At 45.6% G+C, this 19,692-nt stretch overlaps 1 protein-coding gene across 1 annotated transcript in view; it reads right to left on the bottom strand.

Annotated features, from left to right (window-relative positions):
• Positions 1–1,273: 1,273 nt before the first annotated feature.
• LOC128117542 (aldehyde oxidase 4) overlaps positions 1,274–19,692 on the bottom strand; it is a 66,742-nt gene continuing 48,323 nt past the window's right edge. Inside the window, exons 25-36 of the mRNA XM_052749508.1 lie at positions 19,384–19,470; positions 19,029–19,220; positions 17,856–18,083; positions 16,701–16,796; positions 14,673–14,801; positions 9,146–9,220; positions 8,110–8,162; positions 7,563–7,677; positions 7,301–7,366; positions 6,571–6,756; positions 3,429–3,596; positions 1,274–2,472 (exon numbers count right to left, since the gene is read on the bottom strand). Coding sequence (XP_052605468.1) covers positions 2,419–2,472; positions 3,429–3,596; positions 6,571–6,756; positions 7,301–7,366; positions 7,563–7,677; positions 8,110–8,162; positions 9,146–9,220; positions 14,673–14,801; positions 16,701–16,796; positions 17,856–18,083; positions 19,029–19,220; positions 19,384–19,470 — 1,449 coding nt within the window. The 3' untranslated portion in view covers positions 1,274–2,418. The remainder of the gene's footprint in view (positions 2,473–3,428; positions 3,597–6,570; positions 6,757–7,300; positions 7,367–7,562; positions 7,678–8,109; positions 8,163–9,145; positions 9,221–14,672; positions 14,802–16,700; positions 16,797–17,855; positions 18,084–19,028; positions 19,221–19,383; positions 19,471–19,692) is intronic.

The following is a 19,692-nucleotide window of genomic DNA, read 5'->3' as shown; positions in this document are numbered from 1 at the left end:
ATCTAGTGAGTGACCGTGTGTGTGTGTGTGTGTGTGTGTGTGTGTGTGTGTGTGTGTGTGTGTGTGTGTGTGTGTGTGTGTGTGTACAATCTAACAAAAACAACCTCGATAAGAAAAATGAAGAGAAATCTAAATGGGTAAGTGCAGGGTTTTTAAGAGTATATAATATGTGGGGTGGGTGGGGCGGTGGTGGCACACACCTCTAATCCTAGCAGAGGCAGGCTGAGCTCTGTGAGTTTGAGGCCAGCCTGGTCTACAGAGTGAGTTCCAGGAGAGCCAGGGCTACACAGAGCCTGTCTGTCTGTCTGTCTCTCTCTCTCTCTCTTTTTCTTTTCTTTTTCTTTTTCTTTTCTTTTTTTTTTTTTTGAGACAGGGTTTCTCTGTATAGCCCTGTTTGTCCTGGAACTCGATTTGTAGCCCAGGCTGGCCTCGAACTCACAGAGATCTGCCTGGCTCTGCCTCCCGAGTGCTGAGATTGAAGTGTGCACCACCATGCCTATTTCATGGGGGGGTCTGTCAGTAATGTTGCTCTGAGGACCCACAGCTGAGAATGAAGACTCACTCCCCCCACAGCCCCCTCCAAACCCCAGTGTCATGTTCCCCCCCACCCCCCCCCCCCCCCCCCGCCCCTGCCCCCAGCTTGCACGGCCCCTTCTGAGGGCTAGCCATTAGGGAGGCTTTCACTCGGTTTTCACAATTTCCTCTGTGTTCTATGACCAAAGCATGTTATGCAGCAAGACTGTTGTTGCTGTTCAGACATAATAAGTTTGCGGGCTAGGTTCCAGGAAATGTAGATTGTTGGGGGAATTAAAAGATTAAATTAAACACTTAAAGGCACATGCATGCACCCACACTTTGTAGTAGGAAGGACCCAGCAACTGGTGAGCCTTTCTCCTGCTGGTCTCTGGTCTCTGCTTCCTATTTTGGTGTGTGTGTGTGTGTGTGTGTGTGTGTGTGTGTATGTGTGTGTGTGTGTGCACATTTATGGAGGTCAGGGTAGTGTACTGAGTACCCTGCTCTCTTCCTCTCCACCTATTTCTTTAAGACAGACCTTCTCACTGAACCTTGAGCTAGGCTGGCAGCCAACAAGCCCCTAAACCTTTCATAGTGCTGGGGTTAAAGGGGCATGAGCCCTGGCTGACTTTCTCTGTGGGTGCCAGGATCTCAGGTTTTTATGCTTGCACAGCAAACACTTTCCCCCTCTTTGCCGCCTCTCCAGCCCCGCAGCCTGTTCTTTTAAAGTCTGGTCTCACGCCTGTTAACCACACAGCTACAGTCATTTATGTCTACACAGATCCATGACAACAGATTTGGTTTGTTTATTTCTACTTTTACACTTCCCTAGGGTACATTTCCTTGGAAAAGATGCAATGTAAGATAGGTCGAGAGGAGCCAAAAAGCAAAGGAACTTTGTTGATTTGTGTTATTTTGGTGGTAAAAGGAAGTGGTTCCGATATCACCTCTTGGCCATTAAGCCCAAACCAAAACCATACAAGAGTGGCCTGGATTGATGCTCTCTGCTCAGTGTGGTCGTCTAGGCGAGGAAGATTCTCTATCACGTACATAGTTCATGATGATGAGGGTTGTCATTTGGAAGCTTCTGATGGTGCTTTCAATCGTTTCGTGTTGTTGTAACAAAACGCCAGAGGTTTGATACTTCATCAAGAAAAGAGTTTATAGGCTCATAGGTTAGAGGTGAGGTCACATGACTGCCCATCTGGTGAGGCCCTCCTCTCTGTCATAGTTTTGGGAACTAGTCCATTCCAGCTTTCATGCCCTCACTAACCACTTCTCGATAGACTCCACCTCTTACAGTTGACACCACCCTCGGAGACCGAGCTGCCAGCTCACACCTTTGGAAATGAGCTGTATTCACACCAGAGCAGATCCTGGGGACTTGAGTGCAGACACAGCTCTCAGCCACTCCCAGGAGTCCAGAGTGGGCTCCTCTCTCCAGCTGTGTATCCAGATTCCCCAAGGGCTTATAGTTTGCCCTTGTGATGGTGTTTATACCACAGGAAATGGCAGGTACTGTAAAATGGGTTTTTCAGGTGTGGTTTTGGGAGACTCCAATCCAGGGAGTTTTGGGATGGGCAGTTTTGTTGGGTTTTGAACACAGCTGTTTGAAACAAAACACAGGGAGGTCCTCCTAAGCCACCCCAGGTTAAAGGAACATCACCAGGTTTAAAAAGTACCATGATGCAGATTTCCAGGATAATGAAAACTAAATCAGAATTGGATTTTAAGTTTTGTTACACTATTTGTTCAAAATCTGCACCCTAAAATGTAATCACACAATAACCTTACTACAGAGAATAACTAAAATTAGTAAAATCATGCTTGACAAATTCTTGTCAACTTGTATGCTGATCTGATTTGAGGCTGGTGAATCAGCTGTATTTCCTCAAAGGCAGGAGATTAAGACACGTGGATGGACCAAGGTGTGAATGTTGAAGGGTCATCTCTGGGAATCTAAAAAAGATCAAAACATGGAAGATTAACAAGGTATTATTCCATGAAAAGTGTTATAATCTGAAGGCATTTGAAAACAGAACTAAGTTGATATCAATTTTTCTTTTTATCAGAGTTATATAGTTTTCATATTTACTTCAACCATGTAGTCACAGACTTCCCTTCATAAGACACATCTCACACATGTGCTCGTATTTTTTGAGATAGGGTATTTCTGCATAGTTTAGGTTGGCCTTGAACTTGTGATGTTTCTGCCTCAGCTTCTGAAGTGCTGGGATTACAGGTATGTGTCACCAGGCCTGGATCCTGTCTTTTCTGTTTGTTTTGGTGTCAGGGATGGAATCCAGGGTCTCTTGAATGCTGACCACTGAGCTACACCCCAGCTCTTACCCCGATAAACTTCTTATGCTTGGGATGACCTAGAACCACGTGCTGCCCTAGTCTCCAGAGCACACCATGCTGCCGGATTTTCTATCCATGAGTCCCTTTGGCTGAAGGAGGCAGTGCCATGGAGAGATGCTTTCTGCAACAGTTCTGGGTATAATTTTTGCAGCTGGCAAATGGAACAGTGTCCTATGTAGTGTGTAGCAGCAAGGCATGGAAAAGTGTGCCTAGGAACCTGATTATTTCATTTAAATTTACTTTTATTAGTTTGCTTAACAGATACTTTCTGCATAATTGAGCAGGCCAGAGATCTTGTAAATGAGGTAATCAAAAGGCCATATCAATTGCATTTTGATAAAATATTTAAAAAAGCAATCTGCCACGTCCCTTTGCTATTAGTGTGCCAGCCTCTGAAGATGTTTGGAGGCACGTGGGAAGTGGTGAGTGGAGGCAAAAGGAGACTTTTCATTGGAAAAGATGGGCATGACCAGCAATGTTGTCATGGTTATGATATCCATATCCAGAACCTTAAAGTCCGCGCATGGGGTGATGACAGTATGGACTTCTCTTACCATGTCCGTAAACTGATCTGTGCAGCTCATGCGAATCACTTCAGGTGTTGCTGGGCTATTCATGGGGAAGGTGTCGCTCAGCCCGCGCTCCCTGCGGGCAGCGGTCACTGCATCATATATTGCAAACAAAACTGAGGATCCCAAGAACATTCCAGCCTCACCCAGTCCCTGAGAAAAGCATAAAAGGTAGTTAGAAATGCAATGTTCTTTAGGTTTATGCTGTGGAATGTTCTGTATGGCAAATGTGTTGCTAATTAGTTAATAAATAAAACACTGATTGGCCATTGGCTAGGCAGGAAGTGTAGGTGGGACAAGGAGGAGAATAAAGCTGGGAAGTGGAAGGCTGAGTCAGAGAGACACTGCCAGCCGCCATGATGAGAAACAGAATGTGAAGATACCGGTAAGCCATGAGCCATGTGGCAAGGTATAGATTTATAGAAATGGATTAATTTAAGCTGTAAGAACAGTTAGCAAGAAGCCTGCCACGGCCATACAGTTTGTAACCAGTATAAGTCTCTGTGTTTACTTGGTCGGGTCTGAGTGGCTGTGGGACTGGCGGGTGACAGAGATTTGTCCTGACTGTGGGCCAGGCAGGAAAACTCTAGCTACAAATGGTGTCCAACGTGGTGGCAAGAGTTTCCACCTAAAACCTGAGAAAAGATTCTAAAACGGAGCTAAAAACAGTTCCTAATTGTCTCTCTCAAATGAGCGGCAGCTGCTGGTTTGAGCTACTGGTGGGTTCCTAGCGTGCGTGCTCGACCTGCCTATGGCGGGAATGAGGCCTTTGCAAGTGGCACTTTGAGCTGCATGGTGGATTTAGCCTTTGCTGGTGCAGAGCAAAAGGGGAGGTTTCTGGGCTACACGCTGCTTGGCTAAAAGCATAGACCCCTGATAGCTCCCAGAGCTGGCGGTAAACCATGGCCATGTTGGGAAGCTGAGGTGGGTGGAGCCAGCAGCCACAGCTGCTGCAGTTTAAGGCAATAGATTCACAATAAGACAGATTCAGATGTAATAGTTTACAATGTGTGTAAAAGATACGTAGGCTTGAAAGAGACAAAAAAGATGATATATAGAGTTATAGAAACAAATACATAGTTTTAAAAAATAAAGTCTTTAAAGAGACAGTAAAGGTAGTATAAAAAATAAGCCACGTAAAAATGGATATTACACAGAGAATCTGCATTGTGTTGTCTTTGGGACTTTTAACTGCAGAAAAACATTTGATTGTAAAAGCTGTTGAGTTATGCCAAAATGTATATTTTAAAGGTACCTTGACTTCAAAATTTGGATATAAGGATATGTTACTTTGGAAAGGAGACTCTGCTTTTGTTTCCACAGAAAGCCAGAGGCTATGGATTTGTTCCAGATTAAGACACATCAGGTTTGACCAGCCAAGACCCCCTGAAAGGTCTCCGATGACACCATGGCCCAGATAATCCAACATCCAGAATGGTTTGAAGGCAACTGGCTCAGACGATACACCCTCATGGACTATTCCATAATCCTAAAATTTTCTTTGTTTCCCCATAAGATACAGCGCCCCCCTCCAGCAGGAAGTAGTAAGAGAAGCTACGCCCAAATTCCCAAATTGTATGCAATTTTACTTTGTTAAGGTTAAAACCTTCCTTTTGGAAAAAAAAAGGGGGAAGTGCTGTGGAATGTTCTGTATGGCAAATGTGTTGCTAATTAGTTAATAAATAAAACACTGATTGGCCATTGGCTAGGCAGGAAGTGTAGGTGGGACAAGGAGGAGAATAAAGCTGGGAAGTGGAAGGCTGAGTCAGAGAGACACTGCCAGCCGCCATGATGAGAAACAGAATGTGAAGATACCGGTAAGCCATGAGCCATGTGGCAAGGTATAGATTTATAGAAATGGATTAATTTAAGCTGTAAGAATAGTTAGCAAGAAGCCTGCCACGGCCATACAGTTTGTAACCAGTATAAGTCTCTGTGTTTACTTGGTCGGGTCTGAGTGGCTGTGGGACTGGCGGGTGACAGAGATTTGTCCTGACTGTGGGCCAGGCAGGAAAACTCTAGCTATAGGTTTAGTTCACACACATGCATGCACGCATGCACGCGCACACTTTTCTGGCTTTATCACTCTCAAGAAGGAGTGTATCTGAGTTGCTGAGACTAGGCCCTCACTGTAATTTGTGAGTGGGGTTCTTATGAGAATACCTGGTGAAAATGCCCTAGGAAAGCAGGCATCTAAAAACACTTGTTTTCCTATCAAGTAGAGCCCTGAAGACCATGTCCTTCCAGGGTACCTGTCTTTCAGCTAATTTTTTTCTTTTACAATGTTGGAGACAGAACAGAGGGCCACCTGTATGAGGATGTCTATGGAGGCAAGAAGGGGGTGTCAGATGCCCCGGAGTTGGAGATAGTGGCTAGTTAAAGGCTATATGCTCTAGAAAGCAGGGAGCCAATACCTCAAGAATGAGTGACCACGGACACTTAGAGCAAAGAGCCAGGGTGGAGCTAGCTGAAACCCCACCCTGGTTTGGAAGGGGTGTGGCTGCAGGGGGGAGAGATTCTACGGGACAGGTGTGGAGGCTGGAGACAAAGGAGCTTTGAGCTGCTGGACTTTGCAGATAGTGTCAGTCTCTCTGCTAGTGACCTCAGCCTAGTGGACTGAGATGCCCAGAGACTCCGCCACACGCCTGACTGGATTCCAGTTTGTTTCATGGTTCAGAGTGGAGACTCTGCGTGGGTTTCTGGAGTCTGTGAGCATCACCACTCTGCCTTTGGGGACTTACAAGTCAAAGGAAAAAGCAAATTGAATAGCCTGTTTCATGATCTCTTGATGGAGGAGGCTGTTAAGGGCTGAATTCTGTCTCTCTTTAAACACGTGTTGACGGGCTAACCTCTCAGTCCCTAGGCTGCATTTAGAGGTGAGGTTGTTTAAGAATTGCTTAAGTTAAAATGAGGCTATTCGGTTAGGCCCTTGTCCAGTGTGACAGGGACACAGGGGACAGCGGGACACAGATCAGTAAGTCAAAGGAAGTAGGACTCAAGAAACCAAGTCTGCAAATATCTCACTGGACTTCAGGGGAACAAACCTCTGTGTAAGCTTCCGGGTTGTGGTATTAAGGACCCACTGACTTGGCCTCTCCCAGTGAATACAGAGGTCGTCCACTCTTACCTTAGATGAGTAGATGGCAATGGGATTTTGAGAGTGCACCAGAGTGACGTAGAACTCTTCCGGGATCTCGGTGACAGTGGGGATTTTGTAGTCATCTGGACCCCGAGAATAGAGCACGCCTTTTGGGGAATATTTCAGCTCCTCTATGGTGTAGAGTCCCATGCCTTGGATAAATGCTCCCTCGATCTGTGGGCACAGTTTTGTGGGTGAGAAGCCTATGGTATTGGCTGAATAGATAGTGTAGTGGGAATGAAAGCGGAGCTCTGAGTCACAGGAAGCCACTCTCCAAAGCTCTGTGGCAGCTTTTACCAAGTGTCCTTGAGAAGCTGCCACTGCCATCTTGCCTGGCTTCGTTTTTTGGGCCCTCACATTGCCTTGTCCATGTTCCAAATCCTGTCACATGATCCTTCTCAACTCCAAGTTTGTACGTACGTTTTCTCCTGACTGTTCTCACATGGCCTACCTCACGTGTCCACCTGGAAAACTCCTGTTCACCTTTCAAGTTCCACATGAACACTGGCACCTCCCTGAGGCCCCTCTCTCCCTGCCTCCCTCCCTCCCCCCCTCTTCCTCCTTCCTCCCCTTTCTTTTTCCTTCCTCCTTTCCCTGTCTTTTTCTCTCTGTCTTTTCAGATACAGTTTTCTACGTAGCCCAGGCTAACCTCAAACTTGCAATCTTCCTACAAACGGAATTGACAAAGTCCCTTTGGGTGTGGCCCGGAGTCACATACCTGCCCAATATCCAGGGCAGGGTTTATGCTGAAGGCAGCATCCATGAAGATGTCGGTCCTCAGGAGCTTTACCAAGGGAGGAAATATACAGTGGACAATGTTATTTACTGAAAAGGGCTTAAAAAAAAAAAAAAAACGACTATAACAACAAAGATTATCTACCTGTCCCCTGTCAGGTCAAGTTGGTTGTTACTTACAGTACAGAAACACGACAGTGTGTGTTCATACCCTGCGAAGGTGGGGTGTACAAGCATCATTCTACCTTGTGAGCCCCCGTCAGGCAGTCAACTTCAACCTCAGAACAGGCTGCACCGTAGACGTAGTATGGGTAAGCATCGCCTTCCTCCTTCTCCCAGTCCATGTTTGTCTGGTAGCCTCTGAGAAGAGAAGGCAGAGTGGAAATAAAGCTGTTTCCCCTCAGTGGTCTGGTCATGGCATGGCTGTGGGGGTCCTGGAGATGGCAGGGCAGATGGGCTGCAGGTCCTGCCTTGGAGTTAGAGACCTGCTCCCTTTCTCCCTTGAGGGACTGTATGGCCAGGGCTTGAAGTAGACCCCAGCAGATTTTGGCGGAGATGGGTGGCCTGGTATCCGACCCTGCTGTCCAGTGTGCAGGTGCTGAGCTGGGCCATATATGTGTAGGATGGAGCTCCCTAACTACGGAGCTTCTTGGCTGGTAATGGCGACCGTACCAGGAGCTTCTTCCCTCTCACTTCCTTTCCCACTGAAGGGATCCTGTGACCCCAGACTTAACACCAGCCACACACGGCTGCTGCCCAAGTACCACCCAAGAACGTAAGAACACCACGTACTTGAAATACCCAGTGGCCGAGAGGCTGATGGATTCTTCAAAGGCCTTTGCAACCTGGAAAAGATGATTTGTCTCAAAGAAATAGAAGTTTGTGGAAAGTAATAGAAGCACCTTCCATGTTGGGCTTGCTTCTGGCTTGTACCAAGGTCTGTGATTCATAGCTACTCCCTGGGAGTAGCCTGTGTGTAATATACAGGGTACACTTTGCATAGGAGGGGCTTGATGTAGCTGCTGGCTGCCCTCTGGGCCTCTCACCGTGTTGGGTCACACCATGTAGCTACTTTATGACTTTTCACATTCTTGGTCTTCCACATTAGTGAGGGGACTAGGCTGTGTTTATGTACATGTACACAGGGTGTGAATACAGGCATACATGTATGTGGTATATTGCTCTGCTTCTCATTCTGTTGGTTTGATCAATTGTCTATTGAACGGTCATGTCAGCTTCTGTGCTGGAGAGTGCCATAGGGGATGATGGTGGTGGTCGCAATACAACTATTAAAAGTAGAATAATCTTTTGTGTCTTGAAAATATTTACTTTTTGTCTACTTGTAGGTATGTGCACTGCATGTGTGCAGTACCCCTGGGGGCCAGAAGAGGGAGTCAGCTCCTCTGGAACTGGAGTTACAGATGGTTGTGAACCTCCGTGTGGGTGCTGGGAACTGAACTCACGTTCTCTGTAAGAGCAGCCAATGCTCTTAAGCGCTGGCCATCTCTAAAGTCCCCAGTCTTTTGGTCTTAGGAATGGTATACTCTCTGCTGCACAGGGCTTGCCCTTAGCCAGTCCTGCAACCCCAGGTGGGTTGTACTTTAGAACTCACGCTGCTCTTGCACTCTGTAAAGTACTGGCTCTGAAATGAAATCAGCTCTCTGTGAACATACACACTTCTTATCGTTCTGAAGAAGTAGAAGATGCTTAGAAGAAAACACTAAGCTTTGGATGGGTGCTGCCCCCCAGCGCACACATTGAGGACTTTTACCTGTGTGTGTGTGTGGCATTGCTCTTTCCTGGCTAGGGTAGTAAATAGAACACTCACCCATTCCTTCCATTTTCCCTCAGGGTTTTTCCTGATGATGGGACGAAGACGCTCCAGAAGAATTTGGCAGGCATTCTGAAAAGTGAATGTTTAGAGTGACATTAGAAATTAAAAGCACAAAGAACGGGAAAATGTTAGTGATTCGGGAAGATTTTAATGGCGGCTGCAAGAAATCTTGCAGGATTTCTTAAATGTGAGTAACATGTGAACTTGCTTCAGGAGAAAAAAGTCCTGCGGCATTGACTTGAGGTCAGCAGTGCTGTTCAAGTGTGCACTAAGTAGAGTTAAAATTCTTTAGTGTGTATTTACACAACCAAAACAAGGAGTGTGCACACCAGTTTACACACCAATAAAATGATGAGAGTGCACACCAGTCTACACACCAATAAAATAAGAGTGCACACCAGTCTACACACTAATAAAATGATGAGAGTGCACACCAGTCTACACACTAATACAATGAGAATGCACACCAGTCTACACACTAATACAATGATGAGAGTGCACACCAGTCTACACACCAATAAAATGATGAGAGTGCACACCAGTCTATACACCAATAAAATGATGAGAGTGCACACCAGTCTACACACTAATAAAATGAGAGTGCACACCAATTTACACACTAATAAAATGAGAGTGCACACCAGTCTACACACTAATAAAATAATGAGAGTGCACACCAGTCTACACACTAATAAAATGATGAGAGTGCACACCAGTCTACACACTAATAAAATGAGAGTGCACACAACTCTACACACTAATAAAATAATGAGAGTGCACACCAGTCTACACACTAATAAAATGATGAGAGTGCATACCAGTCTACACACTAATAAAATGATGAGTGTGCACACCAGTCTACACACTAATAAAATGATGAGAGTGCACACCAATCTACACACTAATAAAACGAGAGTGTACACACCAGTCTACACACTAATAAAATGATGAGTGTGCACACCAGTCTACACACTAATAAAATGAGAGTGTACACCAGTCTACACACTAATAAAATGATGAGTGTGCACACCAATCTACACACTAATAAAATGATGAGTGTACACCAGTCTACACACTAATAAAATGAGAGTGTACACCAGTCTATACACCAATAAACTTGAAAATAGCCACAATCATTGGAGAGACGATACGTGGAACATGAGAAAGAGTGGACTTCTGAGCTGGGCATGCTGACTGCCAGTCACCAGTGGACAGGCCACTTTTCTTCCCTCTTCTTACTGAAATGGCCATGAGCTTCTCACTTGCATTTTCTATCTCATCACGTTTACTTTTCAACATGGAAGAACACATCAGTTACTTATGCAGCCCATCTACGCCTCTCTCCTCACTGTTCCCCGCTCACCTCTCCCTCCCTCCTTCCCTCCCTCCCTGCCACTTTACTTTCTGTTATCTCTCTCTCCTCTCTCTCTCTCTCTCTCTCTCTCTCTCTCTCTCTCTCTCTCTCTCTCTCTCTCTCTCTTCTTTCCTTCCTTCCTTTCTTTTTCTTTTCTTTTATTTGAGACCAGGATCTCATTCTAAAGCTCTGCTGGCCTTAAACTCATGGCAATCCTCCTGTCTCAGCCTCTGAGTACTGGGACTATAAGTGTGAGCTACCATTCCTGGCTTATTTTAATTTTTCTTGTCTCATATATGTTATGAATATTTTCTTTAATGTATTATGATTTTTATTTATGGTATCTTACTGTATAGACAGTTTGTGTTTTTCTTAAACTATTTTATTTTATTTTTACTTATGTGTGTGTGTATGTACACATATGTGTGGGTGCCCACCAAGGCCGGAAGAGAGCACAGATACCCTGGAGCTGAAGTTACAGGTGGTTGTGGGCCTCCCAATGTAGGTGTTAGTAGCTGAACTCCAGCCCTCTGAAAGAGCAGTGGCACCCTTTGCCAGGGAGCCCTGTCTCAGCCCCTGGGTTCATGTTTTTACTAAGTCAAATTCATCCACCTATCTCTTTTCATTCCTAGTGGTTTCTAAGTTTAAATTTGCTTTGCAATAAGGATTCTTAATGCCAAGATCAGATAAAACTGTCTATGTTAAGAAGAGAAAATGTAAAACTGGATACCAGTTAATAATACTAATTAAATAAATATATCTTTTGAAAAAAACCTTTCTTTTTTGAGACAATGTCTTATATATAGCCTTAGTGGGTAGCCTTAGCCTTACTATGTAGACCAGGCTAGACTATAACTCATAGAGATCTGCCTGTCTCTGCCTCCCCAGTGCTGGGATAAAGAGCTGTGTCATCACCCCTGACTTAGAAAGTATTTTAATGTTAGCTCTTTACTATCTGGAAGTTTTGATCATTTTTTTTTAAAAATTTTTGAGACAGTGTCTCGCTATACAGCCCGGGTTGGCCTTGAATGAATGGCAATACTTTAGTCTCAGCCTCTGGGGTGCTAGGATTATAGAAGTAAGCCACTATAACTGGTTCATTTGCATTTTAAAATACTGCATTTTTATTTTTGTGTATGGGCATTTTGCCTGCATTTGTGTTTGTGTGCCTGGTGTCCAGGAGAAGGCTATGGGCCCCCTGTGACTGGAGTTACAGATGGTTGTGAGCTGCTATGTGGGCACTGGGAATTGAATTTGGGTCTCATGGAGGAGCAGCCAGTGCTCTTAACCCCTGAGCCATGTCTCCAGCTCCATCATACATACTGTTTTTTTTTTTGTTTTTTGTTTTGTTTGTTTGTTTGTTTTGTTTTTTTGAGACAGGGTTTCTCTGTGTAGCTTTGCGCCTTTTCCTGGATCTTGCTCTGTAGACCAGGCTGGCCTCGAACTCACAAAGATCCACCTGCCTCTGCCTCCCGAGTGCTGGAACTAAAGGCGTGCGCCACCACCGCCTGGCTGTTTTTGTTTTTTGAGACAGGGTTTCTCCAAGTAACAGCCCTGGCTGTCCTAGAACTCAGTCTGTAGACCAGATTGGTCTCGAACTCACAGAGATCCACCTGCCTCTGCCTTCCCAGTGCTGGGACTAAAGCTGTGCACCACCACCGCCTGGCTCTTTACATTCTTCATATTATCTTGACTCAAAGTACATTTTGGCCTTAAATGTGGAGGGAGGTCTCATGATAACATTCCATCAGAGAGTGGTCATTTTGATGACCCAGGATATGCTCGTTTTAATTTTAAACTATTTCTGTTGCGTGGACTGTGGCTTGGTTGGTAGAATGCTCCCTTAGCATACACAAAGCCCCGAGTCTGGTCTCCAGCACCACACAAAACAAGACTGCAGGTGTGAGGCTCGCACAGCAGTCTGGGGTCATGGAGGGTCATGCTTGTGTAGGCACCACATTCCCCATGACCTCAAGTCACCTTGTGTCATGCTAGCCTTTCCTGGGAGGGAGCTCATGCTAAGGATGGCAACTGTGGCTAAATTCTTTTTCAGTTTTATTGTTGGCCACCCCAGGTAAAGAGGAAACCAGGAAGACAAAGCCACAGTGGGGCGGGTCCCTTTCCTTGCCAACATCTTTCCTTCATCATGTTTAATAGTTTATCAACACGTTTCTCCTTCTTCCTCTCCTCCCTCTTCCTCTTGGTCATAGTCATCTCCTCCTTCTTTTTCCCTTTAATCTAAAAGCTTTGTTGATTCAGCATTTACACTGAGACCAACACACAGTCTGGTCTTCTTTCTGTGCTGTGGACATTGTAAGGAAATACCAAAAGCATCATTCATTACTACCTAATCCCAGCCATTCTTGGCTTGCTCTACTGTAGCATCAGTGCTGCTGAGGTCAACTGGATGCTTGTGGTTCTTTCTCTTCTGGTACTCTGCTTTCCAGTCTGGACACAAACACCATGGTATCCTTGCTAGTGAAGCTATAGCAATATCTTGAGAGATTAGGGAACATGTCTGCCAACTCTGGCCCCTGCCCAAGTTTGAGTTGGCCATCCCTAGTCCTCTATATTTATAAACAACTCAATAGGTGTACACAGAGAGACACACACACACAGACAAAGACACAGACATAGACACAGACAGACAGACAGACAGATAGACAGACACACCTATTGAGGCTTTGACTGGGAGTTAGCTCTTATTTTTGTATTTTAAGTGCATGCTGATTTACCTAACCTGCCAATTGTTGCTTTGAATTAAAAGTGAATGAGGATTTTTCTATATGACATTTTTTTACTTTTTATAGTCATTGCCTTGACTCTAACACCAAAAAATCATTTTGGATTTTAAAGGAGTTTCAGGGTCCTGAAATTACCTTTTACCCTTTCTGCCCTACCAGCCAGGTGACAACTTATATACTCACAGTCCGGAGCCAACTTAACCTTGGCCTCTGGGACCTGCTTCCTTAGAAAATCTGATGTGGTCATTGATTGACCAAAAATCTAGACCCACGGGAAGCTGGAACTCTTCATAACCCACAAGGGAAGTTCAGCAAAGCATGGCCAAGGGTCTGAAGGACAGGAAGGGCAACTGCCAGCCCTCCCTGCTCAGAGGACCCTCCATCCCTGCTGGATGCATTTCTGTCCAAGCCAGAGGAAGCAGACAGGGTATGGAAGGACTGTTGCACAGTTCGGCTGTAGTTTTGGGCTTCAGAGGAAGAACTTAATTTTGTGTCAAAGGTGACCTGACGATATCCACACAATGCCTACCTTTATATCTGAGTGTAATGTGCAAAATGAAGGCAGTGACCTACAGCTCTTAGCAAAATTGGAATTTCCCAGGGCATTTCCTTGGGCATTGGTTCCATAGCTGTTAAGAAGGATGATATCAATTAAAATGCTTTTATGGTTAAATAACCTCAGGAAGAGCAGCGAGACAATGATGAGTAGGTATGTTTACTGTAGGGCTTATCAGGGCCTCTCTGGGCAGACAGGCATCACATAGGCATCACAGGCCTCTTTGAGTCGGATGGGGATCGAAACCTTTTCCAAACGTAGTGACCAGAGAACGCATGCTTTTCCTTTCCACCCAGCACTTTGCCTAGCCCCTGTCCTGAGGAGCATGTCCTGGGAAACCATGGTTCTCATGACACATGGAGCCACTTGGCAGTGTGGAAGCTTCTCTTTCATCCAGGTGTGGCCAGTTTGTAGAGATGGTCTTTGTGGGAGTCTAATAGCCCCCGGGTGCTTTTCTAGAGTTTGGGGATAGAAAGGGAGGAGGTGGTAGCTGTAATTTACTAACAGTTCTCTGATGGAGGTGGCATTCGCAGCCTCAGTTTTCCAGGAAAGGAAATGGGTTCCTGAAGAGATTAGCTTTTCGGCCCAAACTCTTCATGAAGCCAAAATGGGGCTTCCCTGCATTGCTCTGCTGTATTCTGATGCAACACAAAAGGAGGTTGCTGCAACCGAACACGGGTTATGATCAACAGTCCATGCAGGGAAGCACCAAACTGCCTCAGAAACCTGGACACGGAACCTCGGCTCTGCCTGAATTTGCTGCGTGGACTAGAACTTGTCACCTCTGTCTCATCCTCCGTTAAAGAACAAGGGTAACAGGGCCCTTCACCACCATGCTTGGTGGCTGAGAAACGAAAGAAAAATCACCTGTACGGCCTTCCCATTGACGTCTGTCCCCAGGGAGCCCGCGGTGAAGAGAGCGTTGGGCACGGTGACGGTGCTGGTTTCGGACAGATGCACGTACGACTGTGGGATGTTGAGCTCCCGACTGGCCACCTGCCCGAGGCAGAACAAAAACAGTGTTTACTTCATTGATGTTAAGTCCTCTTCCCAGTGAAAAAAGCTTACGTTCTTTCTAGAGCTGAGCATGAAGCCTGGCTGTCCCTGCTACAGGGCCAGAGGCCAAGTCTCGGTTTCAAATGGCACAGTCAAGGACACACTCCTTTTTTGAGACAGAAGGCTAACTCAACAGCCTCTCTGTGCTTTCTTGTGTACCTGCCTTGTGGAAGCCATGTAGAGGCATGGCCACTCTGCATGCAGGCTTCAGAAGGCACAAGGAGGCTGCTGTGAAGCTCTGGGCTTACTGTTTCCAGTGCGCCTTCTCCTCCTGGTCTTCAGATGACTTGGTGGGATATTTTCCTCAGAGACACTTCACAGGCTTAGGGTTGTAAGGAAGTATGGCGGTCAGAGAGGGTCCTGGAACTCTGTGTGGTTTTCTAGTTCTAAGAACCTTATCAAATGATGTTTATTTTTAAAGAATTTGTCTTTTCTCTATTTCTACTGGGGAGGTTGTTTCTTACTGATGAGCGTTTTTCATACATATTAAAAACAAACAAACAATGTTTTAGGGCTGGCAAGATGGCTCAGTGGGTAAGGATGCCTGCTGCCAAGTTAGACAACCCACATTGCCTGAAACCCACAGGATGGAAGGAGATAATTGATTCCCTACCCACTGCCTTCTGACCTCCACATGAACATTATAATGGTGCGTGTGCTCTCTCTCTCTCTTTCTCTCTCTCTCTCTCTCTCTCTCTCACACACACACACACACACACACACACACACACACACACACACACTCATTCACACATACACACACAATGTAAGAAAATCAGTGGTTTAGGTTAACATATAAAGTAGTGGGTCTTGTCATGTGTCTTCATACACATGTTTTTTTAAAAAATAATTTATTTATTTTTATTTTATGTGCACTGGTGTTTTTGTCTGCATGTATGTCTGTGTGAGGGTCCCCTGGAACTGGAGTTACAGGCAGTTGTGAGCTGCCATGTGGGTGCTGGGAATTGAACCTGGGTCCTCTGGAAGAGCAGCCAGTGCTCTTAACCGCTGAGCCATCTCTCCAGCTCCCATACACATGTCTTTATATTGTGTTCCCATTTGTCCTCCTTCATCCCTCCCATAAACACTTTTAATCAAATGTCATATCCAGCAATTGCTGTTTCATATTAAAACAAAGAAAGGAAGATTTCCCATTGCGATGATCTCGTAGAGTTGTAGAGAGATGCTTTGAGTTATCCTATGAACAGTGACCACCACGTGAATGGATTCCTAAAGCAGAGCGAGGACTCTTCTCTCGCCCTTCCCCCACCATTCACTTCAGAATAGAAGGTGCTTGGCCTGCCCAAACCTCTAAGCAGGCTGGCAGCTGAGTCTAGAGTGAGCTCACGTTTCAGCCTCACAGAGGGTGACCGCCCAAGAGCTTAGGTTTTCAGCCTGTGAAACATGAATTGCTAATTGAGGATCTGAAGGAACACATTATTGCTGTGAGTAGTCACCATGAACTTAAAAAGTGTTTTATCTTTGGAAACTGAATCTTCCCCCCTCTGCCAAAAGACCCACGGACTCAATTCTTTTGATGCAGGAAGAATGACATCGAATTTCCTGTTCTATCTCCCCTTCCCTCACCCCCTTGCATGATATTGAATTTCCTGTTCTATCTCCCTTTCCCTCACCCCCTTGCATGATATTGAATTTCCTGTTCTATCTCCCCTTCCCTCACCCCCTTGCATTTTTGCATCCCTGAAAGTCAGGATGAGTCGGGATGGCTTGTGTGTGCAGCGTGTGTGTGTGATCTCTCTGACTCAACACAGGGAAACTGGCCTGTTGCCTGTACAATCCGATCCACTTCACAATGGAGAACACAAATACTCATCTCACCTGAATCATTTTGGTGTACAGGCCTTGTCCCAGCTCACAGCCACCGTGGGTCAGCAGGACAGAGCCATCCAAGTAGATGTGGACCAGAGCGGCTGCCTGGAAGAGACAATCGCCACACCAGTTTGGAAACCGATGAAAGCCAAAGGCTGTTTTGAGTTCACCCAAGGTTGTTGGATGAACCACTTCCTTTGATTTAACCAATCTCTCATTTCTCATTGTGGACAAGAGCCATAGACAACCCCTTGCAAGACACCCTGGATCTGAAACCATCAATCTAGATGATCGACATGTGTATTCCCCCTCCCTCGGTCCCCAGCATCTGTCTCTTCAAGTCTCATCAGGTGTGGAAATCGATTTAACATGTCTGACTGGAACCCACACGAGTAAATTTCCAGGCACACCTTCTCCTGGATACTGGAGGCCCCGGAAGGACCTGGAGATGTTTCATGGTTTCCAAAGGCTGTTTTTCAGAAAGATGGTGGGGGAGGAGTGTGTGTCCCAGCGTGGATAACCCTGCTCAGCTGCAGGCTGGCAGTACAGCCTGGATACCCAGGTTTAACAAGCTCCCACATGACGTTGATTATGGTCAGGCTCGGGTTCCATTAATTTAGTCTGTATTCTTCACTTTGTACAGGGGGACTAGAAGTCTAGAGATGGGGATAGCTGGCCAAAGCCAGGTGCCTACCATAGGGTAAAGTTTTAATGGGGTGGAAAGAAAAAGATTAAGCTAGAAATTGAACGCCGTGAAAAACCAGTTAACAGTGAAATTAGAGAGGAGGCAAGAAATGGATCTTTTTGTTTATCCCAGTTTGCTCTTGAAACTTGGTCTGACATTCCGGTACTCGCATTAGGGTGTGGCTCCTCAAATGGGTCCCTTTGAGCAGGACCTTACCATTGATGCTTTCCAAGGCCCTAAATACTGACTGCATCCTGAAGGTCTGTCCCGATATCTATGGGCCCAGCCCTTGTCTACGTCCATGCTCTCTCCTGCTAAAGGGAACAAACTCCTCTTCACTTCTCTGTCTCCAGTGGGGACAACACAATTGCTTATTATACATGAGCTTTCATAGAATTGCTTCCTTATACATGAGTCCTTTTCGGAGAGCCAACCGTTTGGAGAAGGGCTTTGAGGGGCACGCAGTTCTTCTGCCTCACCTGATTGTAGAAGGCTGTGGGGACCCCAATGCTATACTTCATGGGGGTGACAGCAAGCCCCCTTTTCTTCCAATAATTCTTTTTGTTAAATTCCTCTGCAGCCTGCTTCCTAGCGTAGAACGATGACTGCTCCAGACACTCTTTCCAGCATCTTCTCAAGGGCTCCGGATTAAACGTCTGCTTATAGGCTGTCTTGCTGGTTCGCTTATACATGTTTATTTCTTTAACCTAAGAGGCGAGAACATGTGTGCATTTTTGTTACATGTCTGATATGGAGAAAGTTGGTCTAAAAAACCCTCAAGTGTATAAATATGCAAATGTATATGTTAAAAAGGACAACAACAACAAAAAAAACAATAGAAACTTCTCATGAATACTTCATGTATTCCAGGTTCTAGAGTAAGCATTTCAGTGAACTTCACAATAACCCTGAGAAACAGTAGGATGATTACTAGTCTTGCTATCAATTTGCTGGCAAGGTGAAATTCTCCTGATTCGAATTCGTAATTACTCCCAATTACTCCCACTTTACCTCTTTGAGAGTCCTGCACATGCCAGCCAGGCAAGTGCTTGTCCGGTGAGTTACATCTCCATCTCTCTTCAAAGTCTTAAACTGTGACAAGATGTTGCACCAAAGGCTGCAACCATCCTACCCAATTTCTGTCTGGAATAGTTTCACACGGACTCTGGACTGACCTTTGTGACTTGCTTTGCACGATGGGACCATACATAGTGATGTAGACAGACTTGAAAAGTGTCTGTGGCTTAGGGCACACCACTTACCTGTTGCTCTTCGGAACTCTGTGATACCCCTCTCCCCCATGAGAATGAATCTGAGCTAGCTGACTGAAGGATGAGAGACTGGGGAGCACACTTCTCAGGTGAGTCATAATAAGCCGGTCAAATGCTCATCAGAAATGTCAATAAAGTCATCTTGAACCATAGAGATTCCAATGAGCTGGCCCAGACCAGAAGAGCCCCCAAGCGACCCACAGAATCATAAGCAATAGTATCATTGCTTGAAGCTACAGGTTTGTGGTTGACTTACCACAGTGTTAACTGATAATGGACAATGAGTTTTATTTTCTTGAAACTGTGCATAGATATTGTAGGAGCCCAAGATACAGCCCACGTGGTATCACCAGTGTTTCACTAGCAGGTTCCATTGCTCACCTCTTCAGGGAGTAGGTTACATTTAGATGCCACTGCAGTTACGTAGGCTTCCACTACCACCGTCGCTTGAGGGAAGCCAAATCCTCGGAAGGCTGTATTTGACGGCAAATTGGTTTTGCAAGCCCTGCCCCGGCACCGGAAATTTGGGATACAATATGCATTTTCAGATTTCAGCACAATAAACTCTATCACCTGAATTAAAACAAAATTATAACTTTTCATCTGTCGTCAAGATTTCAAGCCACTGATTTGAATTTTATCTTTAACTTAAACCCTTTGGGCAATTGGTCAGCTGTAAGACAAGTATTTGTGCAGATAAAGTAAGGACCACGGGCTCTCCTGAAGGCGTATTTACCATCTCAGACTCATCAGGAGTGCATCCTCCATTGACGTAATACTCCACGTCAGCAGCCTTGATCTCCCCGTTATTCATGAACCCGATCTGCAAAGTGATAACGAGGAAGAGGGCTTTGGCAGCAGCCCTTCCCTGCAACCAAACTGTGTTGTGCACAAAGACACCTGGTCATAGTTGTCAGCCCATGCTTAGGCTATGCTCATGATTGGCTATGACCACCACCAGAGAAACATCATCTTAACAGGACCCAGGAGGGTCTGCCTAGTTGTACACAGCACTCAAACATCCCTTGGAAGAGGTGTGGCATCC

Source organism: Peromyscus californicus, unplaced genomic scaffold, assembly GCF_007827085.1.
Source record: "Peromyscus californicus insignis strain IS unplaced genomic scaffold, ASM782708v3 Scaffold_21__1_contigs__length_65335640, whole genome shotgun sequence".
Lineage (NCBI taxonomy): Eukaryota > Metazoa > Chordata > Mammalia > Rodentia > Cricetidae > Peromyscus > Peromyscus californicus.
Note: the sequence above shows the minus strand (reverse complement) of the source record. Positions and strands in the feature narration are given on the sequence as shown.